Source organism: Sander lucioperca, chromosome 2 (assembly GCF_008315115.2).
Source record: "Sander lucioperca isolate FBNREF2018 chromosome 2, SLUC_FBN_1.2, whole genome shotgun sequence".
NCBI classification, from domain to species: Eukaryota; Metazoa; Chordata; class Actinopteri; order Perciformes; family Percidae; genus Sander; species Sander lucioperca.
In genome coordinates this window covers 42,504,351-42,526,622 of record NC_050174.1, presented here as the reverse complement: position 1 = coordinate 42,526,622, position 22,272 = coordinate 42,504,351, and the positions used below count along the sequence as shown (strand labels likewise).

General features: G+C 41.6%; 2 protein-coding genes across 2 annotated transcripts; both read left to right on the top strand.

The window, feature by feature from the left end:
• The first annotated feature begins 4,581 nt into the window (after nucleotides 1-4,581).
• On the top strand, nucleotides 4,582-12,753 carry lgi3 (leucine-rich repeat LGI family, member 3). Its single transcript, XM_031300758.2, has 9 exons — nucleotides 4,582-5,388; nucleotides 6,238-6,309; nucleotides 6,905-6,976; nucleotides 9,567-9,638; nucleotides 9,766-9,837; nucleotides 10,132-10,301; nucleotides 10,390-10,554; nucleotides 11,087-11,177; nucleotides 11,332-12,753. The coding sequence occupies exons 1-9, from the start codon at nucleotides 5,186-5,188 to the stop codon at nucleotides 12,059-12,061; spliced, it is 1,647 nt and encodes a 548-aa protein (XP_031156618.1). The 5' UTR covers nucleotides 4,582-5,185; the 3' UTR covers nucleotides 12,062-12,753.
• A 541-nt stretch (nucleotides 12,754-13,294) lies between these two features.
• Nucleotides 13,295-20,443, top strand: chmp7 (charged multivesicular body protein 7). The gene is made up of 10 exons (XM_031300754.2): nucleotides 13,295-13,955; nucleotides 14,066-14,237; nucleotides 14,640-14,825; nucleotides 17,107-17,240; nucleotides 17,473-17,521; nucleotides 17,602-17,721; nucleotides 17,815-17,913; nucleotides 18,018-18,075; nucleotides 18,162-18,395; nucleotides 19,712-20,443. Exons 1-10 carry the CDS (start codon nucleotides 13,693-13,695, stop codon nucleotides 19,765-19,767), a joined length of 1,371 nt encoding a protein of 456 aa, XP_031156614.1. The 5' UTR covers nucleotides 13,295-13,692; the 3' UTR covers nucleotides 19,768-20,443.
• The last annotated feature ends 1,829 nt before the right edge of the window (nucleotides 20,444-22,272 follow it).

The window sequence follows — 22,272 nt, the reverse complement described above, 5'->3', positions numbered from 1 at the left end:
CGTTCTCTATGCCATGCAATTATACTGGTTCCCACCGGAGGTTTGGATTGGGTGGAGCTCAGCAAGGAGTAAGCTCAGGCATTAACTGCTCCTTACTGAGCGCAACTTACATGAATCCACAAATACAGTTAGAACAAAAGAAGCTAAGACACACGCAAACACACTGCACCAGAGCACAAAAGAAAATGAACCATAAAAATAGCTGCTGTACAGGAAATGGCATTCCTTAACTGGATAAGGCACAAAGAGACGCCACCCATAATTTTGTAACTGATTCACATGTGAAATCACTCTCTGTAAAAGTGTCTGTTACGTGCAATGAGGCCTCACAGACGGAGAGATTTCTGTTCAAAAATATTAGATTCTTTGGAAGCCCTTTCACATCAAACTGTGCCAAAGCAAAGAAAACGTCTCACAGATTTAAATTTTTCCAGAAGGACATTGAGCTTTTTCTCTTTCGTCCATCAAGAAAATGCTTTTTACTTAATTGCATAGCTTATGTCAGAGAACATGACTGAAAGAAAGAAAGAATATTTAAGGGAAAACTAAATCAATGAATTGTTAAATATTGTCTCAATAGTTATCCCCTGCTTTAAAATTAGAACAGAAAACTGCTGCTTTGGATCAGATGTTTAAAACAACATTCTGTTTCCCTGCTGCCTGTCTGGGTTGGGAACAATGTGCTGAGACCTGGGCACACAGTGTGTCGCACGGTCTCTTTGCTTGTGACAACAGAGTCCTTGTAAGGGAGGCTGGTAATGACTGGCACAGAGGCTGCAGCCATGCCAGTGGCCATTCAGCCACCCTGCACAGTCACCTGCCCTGGAATGACTTTATTTTGCGATCAACAGCGCCCTCTGGTGGCATGAGCCTGAGTCACAGGGACATGTCTTGTGTCTGTTTACTTATCTGTTGTGTGTGCATGAAATAATTCAAGGCAAGAAAACAGAAATTAATTCTCACACATTATGTTTCTAATGGTATTAAAGTGCTCATATAATGCTAATTTTCAGGTTCATAATTGTATTTAGAGGTTGTATCAGAATAGGTTTATGTGGTTTAATTTTCAGAAAACACCATATTTTTGTTGTACTACACATTGCTGCAGCTCCTCTTTTCACCCTGTGTGTTGAGCTCTCTGTTTTAGCTACAGAGTGAGGCATCTCACTTCTGTTCCATCTTTGTTGGGAGTAGCACATGCGCAGTAAGTACTGCTAGCTTGTCAGTTGCAGAGCATGAGGGAGTGCCACGCTAGCAGCTAGGCGAGCGTTATAACGTGTGTTACAAAGTGACGCATGTTCAACATGGAAGTAAAGGCTGGACTACAATAGAGCTGTTTGGAGCAGTTTGTGAACAGTGTTTTCTGTTGGAGATGGTAAGTCCCTTTGGGGTGGACTATGGGCTTTCTCACTTTGTAAACCTATAATGTGCAAAGGGGAAAAGCCAAAAAGCACAATATGAGCACTTTAAAGCAAAAAAAAGGAATTTTTTTTTAATCTAAAATCATATTAAAGGCAGGAGTTGATTTTACACATTAAATAAAGGATGTGCAGGCTTTCCTAATAAACAATGTATAAAAGTAAGCCCTCTTATTCATACCTTATGATCCACTACAAGTGTGGGTCTGTGTATCTGCAGAGACCCTGCCCTTTTACTGTATTTTCTCTTTTCTTCTTATTTTGCTGTGTGCAGGACGTTTATGGGCGTCAGCAAAGAGCCTTTGGGCCCCACATGGGTGCGTAACTCCCAGCCAATAACAGCGCAAGTAGTTCATCACTCCCAGGTTGTTAAATACCGCCGCTTTGTAATGCCCCTCGGCATTTGATACTGACACACAAGGCACCCTTTAGCATCTGTATTCTACAAAGTATTTGTATTTGATGACAAATGGGCTATTATTACATTGCTGTGTGTTTGTGTGTGTCTTCAAACACACACAGACACACACAGACAGGATGAAGCTCTGCATTCATAAACGATCCGGCAATGTGGCACCTTCATGCAGGGTTGTGGGGAGGTATGTGTGTGTGTGTGTGTGTGTGTGTGTGTGTGTGTGTGTGTGTTTATTTTTACTTTAGAATGTCACCGCAGTGAAACAATCAGAAAATAAGGTCTAATTCACGACCTTGTTCTTGGTAACGCCAAGGTAATTTTTATTCACTCTCTAGGTCGCTGGACCACCGCTGCTCTCTCTTTCTCTTTAGCTCATTGAGCCAAGGAGGGGGCGCCATCTTTGAATGCTGTGTTGAAATATATGATACCTTTTAAGGTCCCATAGTATGCTCATTTTCAGGTTCATACATACTATTTTTTGGTTTTTACTAGAACATGTTTACATGCTTTAATGTTCAAAAAACACATTATTTCCATACTGTCTGTCTGATTATACCTGTATTTACACTCTGTCTGAAACGCTCAATTTTAGTGCCTGTCTCTTTAAGACCCCCCCTCCTGAAAAGCCCAGTCTGCTCCGATTGGTCATAATTTCCGGGTCTTCGGCATCTGTGCTCTTGGCATCTCTGCACCACCATTGCAGCTGGGGAATGACTGTAACGGCATTGTAACAGCACTTTCGACCTATAGTATAGTTGTGACATCACAACCGTACAGAAGTCCTGACGGCTCATTTGAAGGCCCAGTTTCTGAATATGGGCTGTGTGCTTTTCTCTGTGGATTGAGCGTTATGATACTTTCACAGTATTTATATAGCACCTCACCTGCTTCATAATCAAAAATCTCACTTTTTACAATACAGGACCTTTAAGATTTACACTCACCTAAAGGATTATTAGGAACACCCTACTGATACCGTATTTGACCCCCTTTCACCTTCAGAACTGCCTTAATTCTTCGTGGCATTGATTCAACAAGGTGCTGGAAGCATTCTATAGAAATGTTGGCCCGTATTGATAGGATAGCATCCTGCAGTTGATGGAGATTTGTGGGATGCACATCCAGGGCACGAAGCTCCCCTTCCACCACTTCCCAAAGATGTTTTATTGGGTTGATATCTGGTGACTGTGGGGGCCATTTTAGTACAGTGAACTCATTGTCATGTTCAAGAAACCAATTTGAAATGATTCAAGCTTTGTGACATGGTGCATTATCCTGCTGGAAGTAGCCATCAGAGGATGGGTACATGGTGGTCATAAAAGGATGGACATGGTCAGAACAATGCTCAGGTAGGCTGTGGCATTTAAACGATGCCCAATTGGTACTAAGGGGCCTAAAGTGTACCAAGAAAACATCCCCCACACCATTACACCATCACCACCAGCTTGCCCAGTGGTAACAAGGCATGACGGATCCATGTTCTCATTCTGTTTACGCCAAATTCTGACTCTACCATCTGAATGTCTCAACAGAAATCGAGACTCATTAGACCAGGCAACATTTTTCCAGTCTTCAACTGTCCAATTTTGGTGAGCTTGTGCAAATTGTAGCCTCATTTTCCTATTTTTAGTGGAGATGAGTGGTACCCGGTGCTGTCTTCTGCTGGTGTAGCCCATCCGCCTCAAGGTTGATTGTGTTGTGGCTTCACAAATGCTTTGCTGCATACCTCGGTTGTAACGAGTGGTTATTTGAGTCAAAGTTGATCTTCTATCAGCTGTAATCAGTCGGCCCATTCTCCTCTGACCTCTAGCATCAACAAGACATTTTCGCCTGCCGCATACTGGATATTTTTCCTTTTTCAGACCATTCTTTGTAAACCCTAGAAATGGTTGTGCATGAAAATCCCAGTAACTGAGCAGATTGTGAAATACTCAAACCAGCCCGTCTGGCACCAACAACCATGCCACGCTCAAAGTTGCTTAGATCACCTTTTGTTCCCATTCTGACATTCAGTTTGGAGTTCAGGAGATTGTCTAGACCTGGACGACACCCTTAAATGCATTGAAGCAGCTGCCATGTGATTGGTTGATTAGATAATTGCATTAACGAGAAATCTTACAGGTGTTCCTAATAATCCTTTAGGTGAGTGTACATATCACAAGGAGTCAGCCTGTGAAAACAATTATATGTCTTCTGTGGTTTTGATGAAGCTTTTTAAAGTTTGAGAAAATAACCCTGATGATGTAATCAGGGTTATCTCGGATTGGACTTTACGTGTTACAAACTGGATGCAAAAGTTTGAAAAACGTGAGTGTACCAGACAGGGAGGGTCAAGACGCTATTGAGAATGCATTATGGGAATTGTAGGACCCAGTGGAGTTTGACCCATACTACAACCCAAATCAGAATATCACAGATTCTGCTGCTTTTATTTAGACCATTCCTTTTTAATCTGTCTTTCGCAAGTCCCCAAACCTAATGGAAGTGCAATATTTAATCACTGGAGCATCCCTTTAAGGGTGTTGCTCATCTTCTCTGTCATCTTAAAAGTAGTCTTTAAATTACAAATGCTAATAAACTCCCAGATCTAGCTATTTTTCTGGTACAGCACTCATTTATTCTGTTAAGTTTTTGGCATTCAAATTTGCTTCATCAATAGTGTTTCTTTATTAGTACCATCATGCTTTGAAAAAGTCTCAGCACTGGTTGCTGTTTAAAGCTGCCAGAATACAAACACCCTCCCACGCACACAGCCCCTGACACATAGATGCATGCACACACATTTCCCCCTGCATCCTTGATGCCTTATTTGTCTGCTCTCATGACTGCAGCAGCTCAACACAACTTCACACCTGATAGGAGCTCCACAGAACATGACAGTAAAATCTTCCATCATCCCTGACCCAACGTCCTCACCCCTCTCTTCCTCTCTGCTGCTGTTGTTCTAAGGTTTTCTGCACGTGCGATAGTAAATAATTCATTGTCAGCTACGTGGCTGCCTACAGGTCCTAGTGCGGAGAAATCAGCCTTACTCGTCATTCTTGCAGTGTGCACTCTGGCAGCGGCCCCTGAGAGAGAGAGAGACTGAGAGAAAGATTGCACAGATCCAAGGAAGCTGCAGAGCACCCACGCCCACCGAGGATACACAGTACTGCCCTTACTCCCCCTCCTCCCTCCATTCTTCTCTCTCTCACCCATCCCCTCTTTCTCATGCTCAACTCTGCGCTCAGCATAATCAGAACTGCTGGGGTTGTAGGCAGGCTGTCCATCGCCTCTCAACAAGCCACTTGCCACTGAGGAGAAACTTCAAGAAGCTCATCCACACAGCTTTTCATTTTCCTCCTGCTGAAGGATGCTGGAGCTCGGACAGAGATGGACGAGGCTGATCTTCTTGTCGCTTCTGTGTCTGTGTCTCTGCCTGCCGAAGGAATCAGACGCCAGGAGAGCCCCCAAGATACCCCGCTGTCCTGCGACCTGCTCCTGCACCAAAGACAGTGCCTTCTGTGTGGATACCAAGGCTATCCCCAAGAGCTTCCCCCCTGGAATTATCTCCCTGTGAGTCCAACTTTTGTGTGTGTGTGTGTGTGCTTTTTACAAAAGCATCTTTTCATAACCTGTATGAAGTGTGAGCAATATGCAGGCACAGATGGCTACATCACTGATGTCACCCTACATTATGTAATGATGCGTGAATCCCTACTTGTCTTTTAATTACCTGAAAGTGAACATAGGTATTGCATTAACAGAGAGTTGTTTACCAGACAGCATAAAAATAGCAATGTCCATTTACTGTAGCATATGCTGAACTTAGTTTAGGGGACACAGCAGTAAAATCCTGTCGAGCTCCAGGGAGAAATACCAACAATAGATTTCCTATCTCACTGCAGGAGACCTGCTTCTCCTCTGAGAGATCTAATCTTGAAGAGACTTCAGACATATGCTCAATAAATGGAGCACATGTAATGAAAAGGAAAGCTTAACACTTGATGGGGGAGGGTTGTGTTTTGAGAAGAAGGTTACAGGGTGCCCCCTTTCATGAGATTCAATTAAATTCAATTCAATTTTATTTATAGTATCAATTCATAACAAGAGTTATCTCAAGACACTTTACAGATAGAGTAGGTCTAGACCACACTCTATAATTTACAAATTCCAATAATATTGACATATCGCCCGTGGATTGAATATTAAGTCAAGGGAATTCCAGAGCACAGGCTGGTGGAGGTGTCCTCATTTTAGAATAGAGAAGAAGCGAAGAAAGAACTTGTGTGTCCTAGTTTTGAAAAGATTTAGCCCTACTTGATATTTCAACTGCATGTGAGAGAAGAAATAAAAAACAGTTTATGTTGTGAACAAGACATTTTCCACACATCTGATGATAACTGATGTTTTTTGTCTGAACAGGACGATGGTGAATGCAGCCTTTACCACGATCCCAGAGGGAGCTTTCTCCCACCTTCACCTACTGCAGTTCCTGTGAGCGTGACTTTTTAAACACCGTAAACTCTTAATTCAGTAGCTCTCTCACTAGTGATTAAAAATACAGTCACAACACTTAGTGTCACACGTATGTTTTCACACAGCGTGATATCGTAGCACACGCAGACAGCTTTTGTTTTGCAGTGACAATGAAAGTGACTTCAGCTACTAGAAATGAATGGTTATTGAAAGCAGTGGTGACATAGCAGTAAAGTGGCTCTGTATCAGTGTCATTGCCAATCACTGACTCCCTTCAGTTCTGCTCTGCCACACAAAGGGCCGTTTATCTACTCAGATGCAATCATGAGTGTGTGGTCACGTCCGTGTGTGTGTGTGTGTGTGTGTGTGTGTGTGTGTGTTTTTGTGCAGGTCTGCGTGTGTTTGTGTAAATTCCAAATTCATCTATGTGTTTACATAAGATTAGCTTTATAAACTGTGAATGTTTTATGTGATAGACTGTATTCACTTCTTTAAAAAGCATTTTTAAATTAGCCCAAAGACCAATGAAAATAGATGTTTAGCCCTCTAGCTTCAGTTGAACGTGTACAACATCATCTATTATGACTTGATAATTACTGCCTCCTTTTTGCAGGCTCTTAAACTCCAACACATTCACCATGATTGCTGATGATGCCTTTGCTGGTCTGTCTCACCTGCAGTACCTGTAAGTGCCTCACTTAAAAGTGTGAACTTCAAAGATGAGTTTGACCTTTTAACTTGCTGTGTTTTGGTGCACCTGTTTTTTTAATATTGATCAAATGAATTTATACTACTGCACATGTACTGACAAAAACCTGTTGCTCAGGAACAGTTTTAAAGTGAGACTATGCAACATTTGAAAAAAAGAAGTAGCACATACTTACTATTAAAAATGGGAAGTTAAATTCATAAGCTGTAGGTAGGCCTGTAAAAAATATTACATACCGTAATAGAGGGTTTTCACCGACGTCACGTTCTGGGCGGTAACCTGGATGCGCGGCCATATTGGAGGCACTCGGTGTAAACAACTGAACGGAGTAATGGAGTATTGTGCACTTTGGATACTTTAATACTGTATGTCTAAACAACAGAAAAGCTCATCAAAATGCGTCCAAGATGCAAAGGCATGGAAGGACTTGGAACACAAAAAAGGCGTGATATTTATTATTTTCGCGATGTTTACTGGCGGTGCAGATCCCTACAAGTTGGCTCCCTATCCATGGCGACCCGGTGATTCTTCCTTCAGTTGCATATCCCGATATAGTCAACTACCTGGTTTTCTCGCTGAGCCCATACACAGCGGAAGACCTTAAATCCTACAAAAGTTTGGAGGCCTATAACCAGATGGTGTGTGGATGGGTGAGGGAGATGCAGTACCAAGTCATTAACGACCAATGTGTTGTGAAGGCCAAAGCAAGTAATACAATAACGTCTTTAATCAACCTAACCTTAACTGTATGATATCATTATGATAGTCAAGGTGTAGCCAAGTGACTCTCAATAGTTTTTTTTTTTTTCATTTCAAAGACCAAACAAGACAGATTTTTCCCTTGTAGATCCTGGTTGAGCTTTGCCAACCACAAGTGCCTCCTTTCCTCTGATAACTTCTGGCATTCCTCTCCCTGGTTTTTAATAACTTTTGGAAGTCGATAATATTCCAAATGTTTTTCTCGGTCTGACCTATTGGTACAACCTAAAACACGGCAATAATTAACCATTTTCCTTGACGCCGTTCGGGATCTACTTCAGTGCCTGTGCTTTGTCGTGATGCGGAGTACCTCCAACATGGCGACTTCGGGTCTGATGACGCGTCGTGAAAACCCTCTATTGTCTAATCGCAATTTTTTTTTTTTACAAAATCGCCGTTTCTTTGTTCAACCGCAATTAATTGCTAACATTAGCTAAGGTCCTAAGGGGTATGTATGACTGTTGATGGTAGTTGTCAGATTCATGTTCATTTAAGAAGAAATACAATGTTTTATGATAATAATGAGGCTTGGTTTCGTTATAGGCTGTGTTACTACATTATCTGGGTCACATAACAGTGATATAACCAAAAGATGTATCCTGGGATTCATTCAAAACTTTAATTTGTTTGAAAAACTGAAAGAGACAATTATAACGTTAATCACAATTATTTCTTTGACAATTAATTGTACAGTAACATTTGGAATTGTTACAGCTCTAGCTGTAGACCTTACTTGGTCTGGTAGGACCAGTAGGTAATATCGGCTAATGTTAGCAAACATTCACATATATACTGCTGTGTAATGAGTCAGCTTGCTGACTTTGACTCTATATGCTTTACTTCTACTAGTTTGACATCATGCTTTGCATTTAGCGCTATGCTGTAATTGTTAAGCAAAAGTTGCTGAAACTTGCTGTAATGCAGAGATTTTTTGCACTCCTTTCTTTTCTATCATGCATTGTGAATGAGTAATTACAGTAGGTGGGTTTATTTTTTCTGCAAAGTGAATAGAATTAACCTCGAGGCTGCACTGTAAGATTTCAGGATTGGACTCAGTACTCACTGCAGTATACCAAAAAGAATGCCAAAAGTAAAACTGACAATAAATCCTGCTACGACAGCGAGCACATAGCCTCTGTAGTGTGATAAAGCTGAATATGCCATTCTGTGAATTGATAGGCTTTAGAAAGTAGTTAGCTGATGGCTCCGTCATGGCCATGCCTCAGGCTGCTTGCTGTGTGGCTTTGGCGGCAGGCCAGCCATCAGGCCTCTCTGCATCACTGCTAATACCGTCGCTACCTGCTGCGAATGCTAATAAAGTCACACTTTTATATCCAGCCACCTCCAAAGAGTCTGCACATGCTGTTTGTCCTCGACTATCAATAGACAAAACGTAGACCGGACGGGATCAAATGATGCTGACACGCAGACCTTTGTAATACTCGCTGCACTCTGTGTCTATATTTTTATCATATGATTCAAAGGCATGAAATTAGCTTTTACCATAAGTCATTCCGTTTTTTTACTTTTTCTTTGCAGTCATTCCACTGATTGTACCACCATTCATTTGTTGTCAACCCAGACTCATTTCTCAAAACAGATATGCCGTAAACCTTTTGATTATAAATCCACCAGATGCAGACTGTGCTATTACTGACATAATTGCTGCTTACAGTCACACTCTCACACGCACTACTGTGCTCTGCGAACAAGCATGACATCCTATAATACTGTGGTTGAATCCCAGAGGTTGTCATCACTGTGTGACATGTATGTACAGTATGTGAGTGGTTTGTTCTCTCCTCAGGTTCATTGAGAACAATGACATCCAGGCTCTCTCAAAGTATACCCTCAGAGGACTCAAATCCCTGACTCATCTGTAAGTATTTTGTTGAGCTAATAAGATGGGAGAAACCCTGTCTAACATTTGTCACTTTGCACAATAGATTAAAATACATTTAAAAACCAGAACATTTGAAAAAGACTCCACTTTTTTTTTAAATCAGATCTCTCTCAAACAACAACCTGCAGCAGCTGCCAAGAGATCTCTTCAAACATCAAGACATCCTCACAGATTTGTAAGTGTGCCTTCACTAAAATAAAAACAGGGCTTGACAACCTAAGAGCTTTGACCTTAACAATCTGTCGCTACAAAACACTGGTTTGCTGGTGCTCCCTGAGGGTTTTAGTGGACTACCACACTCATCGGCAGAACTGTCTGGATCAAGTCTGTGGTTTGTATCTGAGTCAAACCATACTGCTGCACAAAAACACTTGTGTCTGTTTTCTTCCTTCCTTCCTGTTAGGTTTGGAAGATTTCTGTTTGAGCCATTTGAGATATAAACTGACTCTCTCCCCTATCTGTTACTCAGAGACCTGCGGGGGAACTCCTTCCGCTGCGACTGTAAAATCAAATGGCTGGTGGACTGGATGGAGAAGACCAACACTTCTGTTCCTGCTATCTACTGTGCCAGCCCCTTTGAATTCCAGGGACGCAGAATCCACGACCTCGCACCTCGAGACTTCAACTGCATCAGCGCAGGTTTCACCTTCTCTCTTTCGAACACTTTTGGTGGTGACTTCTTGTTTTGCTTGTAGAAGTATTCTAACTCTGCGTTATCTTCCCATAGATTTTGCTGTTTATGAAACCTTCCCTTTCCACTCTGTGTCAGTGGAGTCCTTTGAGTTCAATGAGGATCAGTTTGTGGTCTTTGCTCAGCCTGACTCAGGGTTCTGCACCTTGTATGTATGGGATCATGTGGAGATGGTCTTCAGGATGTTTCATAACATTACCTGTAAGTTGCTGGCTATGAAAGCATAAATATTGTACCAATTTATGTTTAAAGATCCCCTATTATACTCCTTTTCAGTGTCATATTCGTACTCTTAGGGTCTATTAGAATAGGTTTATAGCTTTGATGTTCAAAAAACACATTGTGTGTTTTTTGCAGCTCTTGGCCCGCCTTCTCGAAAAGCCCAGTCTGCTCTGATTGGTTAGCTGGCCCACTCTGTCGTGATTGGTCACTGGACGGGCTGTGCTTGCTCAGGCAGCACCTATGAACCGCACATATGAAAAACTGGGCTGGCATTCTAAATCATTAATTGAGGAAATTCAAACAGGAATGTGGGCGAGGTGTTTCAGGCAGTGCTGTCTGTGGGAGAGAAAGCTCCATTTGGAGTGAAATGTTGTTGTTTTTTTGTACTTTATACATATATAACATACATAAAAAACTATATAACACACTTAAAGACACTTAAAAATCCAAAAAAGCATAATAGGGGCTCTTAATAAAAACTTGTTTATTCTTCTGTGTATGTCTGTTGCAGCCCGCTCTGCTGTGTACTGCAAACCAGTGGTGATAAGCAACAGTCTTTACATGGTTGTTGCTCAACTTTTTGGTGGATCTCATATCTACAAGTAAGGCTTGCAATATAATCTTTGCAAACAGCTAGTGACCTGTTGAATTTCTCATCTATCTCTCGGCAAGAAAGCAAATAAGCATATTTTCAAGAAGTATTATTATTTTGTGGAAAGCTTTAGGAACACTATGCCAACCTTTATGTTATCACAGGTGGGAAGAGGACCCGCAGCGCTTTGTAAAGATCCAAGACATTGACACCATTCGTGTGAGGAAGCCCAACTTCGTGGACACCTTCCAGCTGGATGAAGAGTGGTACTTCGTAGTAGCAGACAGCTCAAAGGCAGGTTCCACCAGCATTTATCGCTGGAACAGCAATGGTTTCTACACCCACCAGTCCCTCCATCCCTGGCACCGGGACACCCATGTGGAGTTCGTTGATGTTGGGGGAAAGCCTCACCTCATCCTCTCCAGCGCCTCTCAGCCGCCTGTGGTTTACCAGTGGAACCGAGGCCAGAAGCAGTTTGCATTCTTCTCCCAAATCACTGAGCTAGCGGATGTGCAGATGGTTAAGCACTTCTGGGTGAGGAAGGTTCTTTACCTTTGCCTCACGCGCTTCATAGGTGACTCCAAGATCCTCCGCTGGGAAGGGCAGCGTTTTGTAGAGATCCAGACTCTTCCATCGCGGGGCTCCATGGCAGTGTATCCTTTCACAGTGGGCCTCCGTCAGTACCTCATTCTCGGAAGTGATTTCTCCTTCTCCAGAGTATACCTGTGGGATGACCTCACTCAGCGCTTTCAGCCCTTCCAGGAGCTTAACATGAGAGCCCCGCGAGCGTTCAGCTTGGTATCTGTCGACAACAAGGACATGTTGCTGGCTGCCAGCTTCAAAGGCAACACCCTGGCCTACCAGCACCTGGTGGTGGATCTCAGTGCTAAGTAGACACGCTAAAAGAGCGAAAAGGAGGCGTGTCTAAGCATTCATCAACATGTGCCAAATAAATGAAAGACTGCAAAATGTTTAAGCCATGTAACTAAAGGTCACCTGATGTTTTAAGCGAGGCAACTAATTAAATGATTCATCTATTTTTATGCACTGTCCCTTAACATCTGAATGAAATAATGTGATAATACACAGCATCGGTAACATGCCAACATAAGTGTCATGTCATTGCTTCTGTTCTGCCAACCATATGTTTAGGCCAATTCTTTTTCAAAAGTACTATACTGTATTGTATACTGCACTTTAATAATGTGAAAGGTATGTGCATGTGCATTGACTGAATTATTCACTGGATGAGACTGAATATTGTAACTGACTTTAAAACTATAAAAGTTTCGTAAGTTGCACAGTGTAGTCTATTTGTGTAGCATTTTGCATGACACGGTAAGAAATGATATAACTATGTAAAACAAGCAATACTCACCATTTAAATAGCCTACTTTGAAATCCTTGATTATGTTTATCTTTATATATGAGAAACCTTCGAATTTGTTTTAGATTTAATGTTCATTCTGCAATAATTGACATGGGATCAGAGAGGCATGAGCAAACTAAGTGAGGGGCCCCAAAATTAACTGAAAATGTGAACCTATTGCTCTTCAGAATTTAAATTTTTAAATATGATCCTTAAACTTTGTTATAGTTCCCAAATCCCCCATCAGTGGGATGTTTTGGGGACGAGGGTAATGAGAGAAATTGAAATTGAAAAATTGGGTGCACTATAGCAATCTTGGTGATTATAACTAATAACCAATTTGAGAGGTGTTGTGCAAACATTGGGGAGCAATAACAAGATCAGAGAATGTATATTTAAGTTATAAAAAGTTCTAATAATTTCCTATGTTTCTGTGTATGTATAGTCACAAACTGTATTTAATTGTTGCTGTGTCCATTTGCACATGGAAGGGTGGGTGGCAAGTGGGTATGATTAAATCCAATTTATGGCCCCTTAAAGGTCCTGTGTCCTGTGTTATGTGGTTAGAATTGCTTCTTAAAAACCACAATAACCCCAAAACACAACGACTGTTATATGTTGCAGGGATGCTTATTAAGTGCCCAAATTGCGTGTTCCTAACATAGAGGTTCGTAAGGCGCTTGGTTTGTTGTTCAGGGTGTCTGCGTGGGTGGAGTTAGAGCATTTGCTTTTTGAGCAGATATCACCGCTTTTTCGCACGGTTCTGAACTCTAAAACTCGCGCGACCATATGTTGTTGTTGTTGTTGATATATGAAACGTTAGCTCGTGTTAGCCAAATGTTAATGCATCATGGTGAAGTGAGGGCTTTGCTTTGACAGCTGGCAGCGACATGCGAACCAGAAATTAGAATTAGAATTTCCCCTCGACAGACTATATTTTATCTTACATGACGTTAACGCTACAGTGATATTTGTTTCCCGGAAAGAGTGAGAGCAAGTGGTGCTAACCTAACGTAAATAGCTAGCTAGCTAGCTCGCTCACGTTAACGTTGTCTTTGTAGCGTTACGCTAGCTAACGTTAGCGTGGGTTGTCTGTTTAGCATAACAAGCAAGTCGGTAAACAGGTTACGCTAAAGTTTAGACTTCGGTATTGTAAATGTCTAACGCCACAGAAATTACCTTACCGCCCGAATGGGACGACGACGAGCGGATGAATTTTATGTTCTCGGACTTCAATGAGAACCGAGATGTCAACACGACGGACTGGGACAGTAAGATGGACTTCTGGACGGCTTTGATTCTCAAAGGCTGCAGGGACCGAGGCACTGTGTGTGTCAGTCTGCAGGAGCTGAACAAGACCTTTAGGAGGAAAGAAAAATCACCGCTGGGCTTGGCGACTGTCATCCGGTCCATGGCCAGGTAACGTCTACTGTTATTGTGTCAGCTCTGTCACTACTAACAATTAACGAAATGTATCTGAGTCAATCTGGTTACTAACGTTACATCGCTCGTATTATAACTTGTGCCAGATGTGGGAAGATCCAGAGGGAGTCAGAGTTTGCTGCCAATGTGGACTGTGGCTGGCTATCCTGGGGTGTTGGCCTGCTGCTGGTAAAGCCTCTGAAATGGACCTTCTCCACTCTTCTGGGAAGCAGCCAGGTGCCTTTGGAGGAGTCTTTTGTTGTCATTGAACTAGTGAAGGTTTGTTTTTTCTGATGTGATTTTTAGAAGCACTACAATACAATACTATCATGATACGTGAGACACTCTGATTTTTGCATTTTAAATATACTTATTGCAGTAACATGCTGTGCATTACATTTATCAGACGTTCCCATATATTAATCATCCTTCAGTTTTTGCAACAGATGTACAGTACAACACTACACACAAATTAATTCTCTAAATAAAATATAGTATGCGTCTGAATAAAACTGAATCATGCAAACTAGTGTGTGGAGTACTGTACCGCCACGCGTACTTTGATCACATTTCAACTTGCAACCATGCTGAGTGGTTTCTCTTTTCCCTTATCTCTGTTATTTCAGTCAGACAATTAAGGTTATTGCTAGATATAAAGCTCAGCAATTTTTTGTTTTCCAGGAGAAAGCAGCGGAATTACTCAAGGTGTACCGGGGCAGTGAATTTGCGAGCCGCTCCATCCTGTCATTTCAAGAGCTGTGTACTCTCTCCTCTGATGTCTGTGCTGATGAGAGCACCCTGTGTATGGCTCTGCTGCAGCTGCAGAGGGACAAGCAAGTGACGGTTTCATTGCACGACGGCGAGAAGGTAAACAAACTTGGCTTATTCAGACTCTCTACCGAGCTGATGTGTGGTGAGTGTCTGGCATCGCAAGGCTGCTGTGCATCACCCAGGTGGGTGCTACACACTGGTGGTGGTAGAGAGTAGTCTCCCCCCCCCCCCCCCGAAGCGCTTTGAGTGTCTATGATAAAGCGCTATATAAATCAAATGAATTAACTTTTTGCAAGTTATCTTTCAGTAGGCATGTCCCGATCAGCTTTTTTGGCCCTCAATCCCCATCCAATTTTTAAAATATTGAATATCTGTTAAAAGCCCTTCTAGAGACAGGTGTTGCGAATTAGCCATGGCTATAAACACTGTGATACAGGCATCGGATTGTTCTTTATGTAATCATCTACACTGCTCAAAAAAATAAAGGGAACACTTAAACAACACAATGTAACTCCAAGTCACTCACACTTCTGTGAAATAAAACTGTCCACTTAGGAAGCAACACTGATTGACAATCAATTTCACATGCTGTTGTGCAAATGGAATAGACAACAGGTGGAAATTATAGGCAATTAGCAAGACCTCCCCAATAAAGGAGTGGTTCTGCAATTGGTGACCACAGACCACTTCTCAGTTCCTGGCTGATGTTTTGGTCACTTTTGAATGCTGGCGGTGCTTTCACTCTAGTGGTAGCATGAGATGGAGTCTACAACCCACACAAGTGGCTCAGGTAGTGCAGCTCATCCAGGATGGCACATCAATGCGAGCTATGGCAAGAAGGTTTGCTGTCTGTCAGCGTAGTGTCCAGAGCATGGAGACGCTACCAGGAGACAGGCCAGTACATCAGGAGACGTGGAGGAGGCCGTAGGAGGGCAACAACCCAGCAGCAGGACCGTTACCTCCGCCTTTGTGCAAGGAGGAGCAGGAGGAGCACTGCCAGAGCCCTGCAAAATGACCTCCAGCAGGCCACAAATGTGCATGTGTCTGCTCAAATGGTCAGAAACAGACTCCATGAGGGTGGTATGAGGGCCCGACGTCCACAGGTGGGAGTTGTGCTTACAGCCCAACACTGTGCAGGACGTTTGGCATTTGCCAGAGAACACCAAGATTGGCAAATTCGCCACTGGCGCCCTGTGCTCTTCACAGATGAAAGCAGGTTCACACTGAGCACATGTGACAGACGTGACAGAGTCTGGAGACGCCGTGGAGAACGTTCTGCTGCCTGCAACATCCTCCAGCATGACCGGTTTGGCGGTGGGTCAGTAATGGTGTGGGGTGGCATTTCTTTGGGGGGCCGCACAGCCCTCCATGTGCTCACCAGAGGTAGCCTGACTGCCATTAGGTACCGAGATGAGATCCTCAGACCCCTTGTGAGACCATATGCTGGTGCGGTTGGCCCTGGATTCCTCCTAATGCAAGACAATGCTAGACCTTGTGTGGCTGGAGTGTGTCCGCAGTTCCTGCAAGAGGAAGGCATTGATGCTATGGACTGGCCCGCCTGTTCCCCAGACCTGAATCCAATTGAGCACATCTGAGACATCATGTTTCGCTCCATCCACCGACGCCACGTTGCACCACAGACTGTCCAGGAGTTGGCGGATGCTTTAGTCCAAGTCTGGGAGGAGATCCCTCAGGAGACCATCCGCCACCTCATCAGGAGCATGTCCAGGCGTTGTAGGGAGGTCATACAGGCACGTGGAGGCCACACACACTACTGAGCCTCATTTTGACTTGTTTTAAGGACATTACATCAACGTTGGATCAGCCTGTAGTGTGGTTTTCCACTTTAATTTTGAGTGTGACTCCAAATCCAGACCTCCATGGGTTGATAAATTTGATTTCCATTGATAATTTTTGTGTGATTTTGTTGTCAGCACATTCAACTATGTAAAGAAAAAAGTATTTAATAAGATTATTTCATTCATTCAGATCTAGGATGTGTTATTTTAGTGTTCCCTTTATTTTTTTGAGCAGTGTATGTTTTTTGTATCTGTCCCTATTCAAATAAACAACAAATAAATAAAAATAAATATCTGCTGATACCGAGTCCCGATCCGATAACTTAACTTTAACAACCGCATTTTGGTTAAACCCTCACAAAATCCACTTCTACTTATTATGGTGTAGAACTTACTGACGTAAGTGATCGAAGTAAGGTGATCGGAGTGACTGCCGATCCCCGATCACTTAAAAATGCCCGTATCGGCTCTGATCTGATCAGGACATCCCTATCTTTCAGCATGTTTCAGAGAGTTTGTCCTATGAATGCTTGCGTAATGTTTTATGTTTCAACTGTCTTCATGTGTCTTCTTTACAGATTGTCAAGTTTTGTCAGCCTGGGCAAGCTCAAGTTTCCCTCGTCAGCGATGTGGATATGGGGATTTACCAGCTGCAGCGCAGTGAGAAGCTGCTGGAGGAGCGGGTGGAGAAACTTGGCCTTGAGGCTGACAAGTACATCAACTCATAATATGAACTTACATTAGACATAGAATTAGTATTGATTGATGACAAAGAAAATAGTACTGTTATTTTAGACAATTACATGTACGTATGTGATTTTCAACTTGCTCCCGTTAAATAACTAGTACTATGTGTGCAACTCGATGCTGCATTGCTTTTTAATGGTTCTGAAAGTCAGAGTTTCTTGTGATTATTACTAAAGCTTTGCATTGTCTAATTGCAGGTGCAGAGAGGAAGCAAGGGTTCTGCTCCGGGAAGGGAAGAAATCACAGGTAAAAAATATATATTTATTGTGCACAACCAAATGTCCTAGCACTGGGTTGATTGGTAATATTCACTGTCTAACCCACAGGCACTGAGGTGTTTAAGAGGCCGCAAAAGGGTAGAAAAGAGAGCCGACGGCTTGTTTGCCAAACTGGAGTCCATCAGAGGAATCCTGGACAGAATTGCCCAGTCACAGACTGATAAGACGGTGAGAGGCAGAATGAACATCAACACTCTTTTCTTTGTGTAGTTAGCGGAGTTTGTTGCCAGTATTGTTCATGTGTGCTGAACATGTTTGTAGGTTATTCAAGCCTATCAGGCCGGGGTGTCAGCCCTGAGACTCTCTCTTAAGGATGTGACTGTGGAACGTGCCGAGAGCCTCGTGGATCAAATCCAGGAGGTACAGTAACTGTTTATTTAAATATAATTCATCGTATGTTTTATTCCTTCAACTGAAGCTTACATTTAAACATCTTAATGTATCTTTTTATATGATTTAACCAGTTATGTGACACTCAAGACGAGGTCAACCAAACTATATCCAGTGGCGTGAACGGCGCAGGTATGAAATACTGTTAGTGCCACATCTTTGATACATTGTATATGTGAATATCAAGGAGGTCTAAGTTTGTCATGTTTTTTTTGTAGATGCAGACATAGATGAGTTGGAGGAGGAACTGAAATGTTTGTTGGAGGAGTCAAAGCCTGATTCCGTCTCCGGTTTACCTGAAGTTCCAACAAAAGGTCTGCGACCCTCGGGGGAGCCGGGCCTCCCTGGTACTGACCTGCTCAGTTCTCTGCCTGCGGTACCTTACACACACCTGGATATTACCGCTGAGCAGCTGGAGGAAGAATTAAATAAGCTAACCCTTACAGATTCAGGTGGGCACTTTCAGATCTCTCTCTCTCTCTCTCTCTCTCTCTCTCTCTCTCTCTCTCTCTCTCTCTCTCTCTCTCTCTCTCTCTCTCTCTCTCTCAATTTCATGTTGCTTTATTGGCATGACAAAAAAAATGCATCTGTGTTGCCAAAGCATAAGAACAAATATATATATATATATATAACAACGACAAGAAGTAAATACATCTGATATAATAATTCAAGTAAACAGGATAATTATGATATAAATGCAGATACTAAACAGATTCTGTGCATGTCCCTCAAAGGGTACATTGAAACAATAATATATATATAAAAAAGAATACAGATAAACAATAAAAAAAAAATATATATATAACTTGTATAAATAATTCTTATATATACAAGTTTCTATTTATTTAGCCTTGTATTGTGGCAGGAGAAGACATATTTAGCTGCTAGCCATGCCGTGCTTTTATCTTCCCCTAATAAAAAAGGAAGCTTTTTGTCCTCAGTGTAGGTAGTGAAGCCTGGTATATATTCTTCAAATTTTTGGAAATATTTGGTTCTTAAGTCTTCATATTTGGGACATGTACATAGGAAATGTAATTCTGTTTCGATATCCTGGTGGCAGTGTGTACAGACTTGTTCCTCTCTTGGTCTCCACACTTTTAAATGTCTACCTCTTTCAATTTCCAACTCGTGGTCACTGACTCTGTATTTTGTTAAAATTCGTATTTCTTTTGGATTTTTTGTTTTCAGATATTCGGCCAATTGGATCTCTCTGTTCAGGGATTGATAACAGAGGAGTTTGTGTTGTATTTTATTTTAATTTTGCCATTGTTCTGTATACTCGTCTTTTAATTTAGTTTCAAATCTTTTGATTGAAGACTGAGGATTGTGTCTGTGGCGGCTCTGAGGCTCCGTGTACCTGTCTCTCTCTCTACCTGTCTGTCTACTACTGACTGTGTTTAGCTCCGTGTACCTCTGAGCCAGCTGGTCCAGGGGGTGGACATCTGAACACCGCTGGTTGCTCAGGAGAGCTTTGTATGCAATGGAATTTTTATCAGCTTGATTTAAATGCTGCCAAAATTTAATTGACCTTTTTTGGATTTGAATTTTCAGAGGGAATATACCGAGTTCTGCTCTGCATGCATTGTTTGGGGTGTTTGGGATCTCTCTCTCTCTCTCTCTCTCTCTCTCTCTCTCTCTCTCTCTCTCTCTCTCTCTCTCTCTCTCTCTCTCTCTCTCTCTCTCTCTCTCTCTCTCTCTCTCTCTCTCTCTCTCTCTCTGACTGTAACATACAAGTTGTGAAGTAACACACAGTCATCACTCTGTCCAGGCTTTCAAAAGGAGAAAAGGACATCGCCTGCCAAGAGATTAGAGTCTGCACAGTGACGGCACAAGCAAAACATGGCAAGTTTGAAGCTCTGCATCCACATATCAAACTGTATCGCTTAAACATTTTCTGTGAGCCAGAGTTCATACAAGTAAAATAAAGTACTAAGGAAGTACATTAGCAATTGCTAAATCATCATATTGTAAGAGTTAAAAAATCACTACTAGGATGAAAACAAGGCACTTTCCTTCAATAATGAAAATAAAAATGCCTTTACTTTGGAGGCATACCAAAAAGGATTTTTAAAATATTTTTTTCCTTTTTGTAAATTAACATGCTTTTCAGCTTGAAAGTTTTTAGATCTGCTCTGCCATCAGGATCGGAAGGACCTCTAGGCAAAAGTGAACATTTTAGCATTTTAAGATATGCTCTTTGGTATGCCCCCACTAGGAATGCTTTTAATTTTGTGGTATGTTTTGACGAGAGTGTAAACAAGTATATTTGTCGTTTGTAGTGTGTGTTTATTGATGTCCCTCGTTGACAGTCATGTAAAGTGTATTAAGTGGCCTTTTGAACTGTAAACGTGAAACTGAAAGTAAAGTGAATATTATGCCAAAATGATTTAATCAATACATATATTTAGTCTCACTGCAACTTCCTGTGAGGACTGAGAGGCCTAACTTAAGTGAGTTTAACCAAATATGTTTTCTCAAAATAAAATTTATTTTAATCACTTGTCTGCAGTGGTATTAATATGTCAGTGTCGGACCTGAAATGAAGGCTATTTTAACATTTGTTTATTCCAGGGGCGACACCAATGTAAAACGTGCCATTGCATGTTTTACCATGATTTGACCACCAGGGGTCACTGTTATTCATACTGATATTTAGACTCAACCAGATAATGACCTGCTTGTTAAATAGAGCTAAAGTGGCTTTACTGATCATTTTGAGCACAGCCTCTTTATGCTTTTTAAATATAATTTACAGCAAGTAGCCTTTAAAGTCTGGTTACACATCTAATAAAGCCAATAGGGTAAACAAAAAAACAGCTCTGCTTTTGTATTGTGTCAATGCACAATATTGACCTAAGACTGTTGATATGACCAATATTAGTATATATAATATTATAACAATATTAGGAAACATACTCCCATACTTACAACATACATACAGTAGCAGAAGAAACTGAAAATGCCAGATTTAGGTTAAAAAGATATGTAGGATATTTGAGAGGCAGAGACCATTAACATGTAATGTGCTGCAGATGACTGAATACTGTAATAGGAATGTGCTTTGAATTAATGAAGGTAAGTAGTTCTGATTTATTGATGCCTGCCATAAATCCACACCAGGGATGATATTGTATCAAAATCCTTATTTCAAGATATACAAATTATTCGTATCGATTGTCCTTTCCTTTAAACTTGTTTAGTGCTTCTTTAGCACTTATAATACTAAACTTAGCACAAAAAAGTAAGGACATTTGTCTTTGGTAGATTATTTCTCTGTGGTAACAATGCTTTTTGGCAATAAATATACCGTTGGAAAGCCTGTTTAGTTCTCTTTCAAATGGTGCCCCATTTGTAAGGAACATGCATTTGTGGGATGAGCAGCAGTGCTGAGTATGTGGGTTGCGCCCATGAAAAATTTGCCAAATCTTCTCTGCCAATGCATACAGCTTATTCTGCCATTGACTCGTTTGGTGGAATGGATGATTGAAGTTTGAAGAAACAAGACATATTGGCAATTGAACAATTTATTCATTTCACAAACAGGAGCCTCAGTAGCGTGTGGAAGAAGCATACACAGCCACAACAGCCTGGCACCTCCTCCTCATGCTGTCACCAGCCTGGTCACACACTGCTGTGGGATGGCATCCCATTCTTCGATCAGCATTTCTCGCAAGTCAGCCAACGTGGTTGTGTTGGTCACTCTGGCACGAACAGCACATAAGTTTATGTTTAAGACTAGTTTTTAATGGATCTGGAGAGTCTATCAGTTAAAAAAAAAATAATCACATTATCAATCCTGGCTCTTGTAGGCTCACATGAGAGTCTTTGCATGTGACCAACCTTAATTCTTCAGTTTTTTTAGGAGACCAACCATTTCCAAAGAAGTTATTATCAATGGGCATTTCAGCAGCTTCTAGTTTATTTTCAGTTCAGGAAAAGAAATCCACAGATTCAATGATGTATCACTCTGAAGTAACCTGATGTGCATGTCCTATTTTCCATAACTGTAACTTCCATCACTTAGCTTTTACTGTGATTCGAGGACACCTAGTGGCCATCTAGCTGAAGTACATACACGTCTGTAGAAACACGTGTATTGATGAGATTGGTGTCCCTTTTCAGTTAACAGCAGAATCTTCACCATAATGTTATTAATATGATACTGAATGTCAGTGGTTTAGACCAGAGATCTTCAACAGGTGGTCTGGGATCCATAGGGGGCCCACCAAATTATAAGTTTTCTTTTTTGTTTTTTTTAACTAAAAAGTCTTAACATGAATCCAACATATTGTTAACAAATATAAATCAACTTATTTGTGGAAAAAAAAA

Bases quoted from the DNA above. Each gene is read 5' to 3' on its own strand.
- lgi3 (XM_031300758.2), top strand. From the start codon at position 5,186: ATGCTGGAGCTCGGACAGAGATGGACGAGGCTGATCTTCTTGTCGCTT. The intron at 9,639-9,765 runs GTAAGTATTTTG...TTTTTAAATCAG, and splicing joins CTCAAATCCCTGACTCATCT to ATCTCTCTCAAACAACAACC. The intron at 10,555-11,086 runs GTAAGTTGCTGG...TGTCTGTTGCAG, and splicing joins GATGTTTCATAACATTACCT to CCCGCTCTGCTGTGTACTGC.
- chmp7 (XM_031300754.2), top strand. From the start codon at position 13,693: ATGTCTAACGCCACAGAAATTACCTTACCGCCCGAATGGGACGACGAC. The intron at 17,522-17,601 runs GTAAAAAATATA...TCTAACCCACAG, and splicing joins GGGAAGGGAAGAAATCACAG to GCACTGAGGTGTTTAAGAGG. The intron at 17,914-18,017 runs GTACAGTAACTG...TGATTTAACCAG, and splicing joins TCGTGGATCAAATCCAGGAG to TTATGTGACACTCAAGACGA.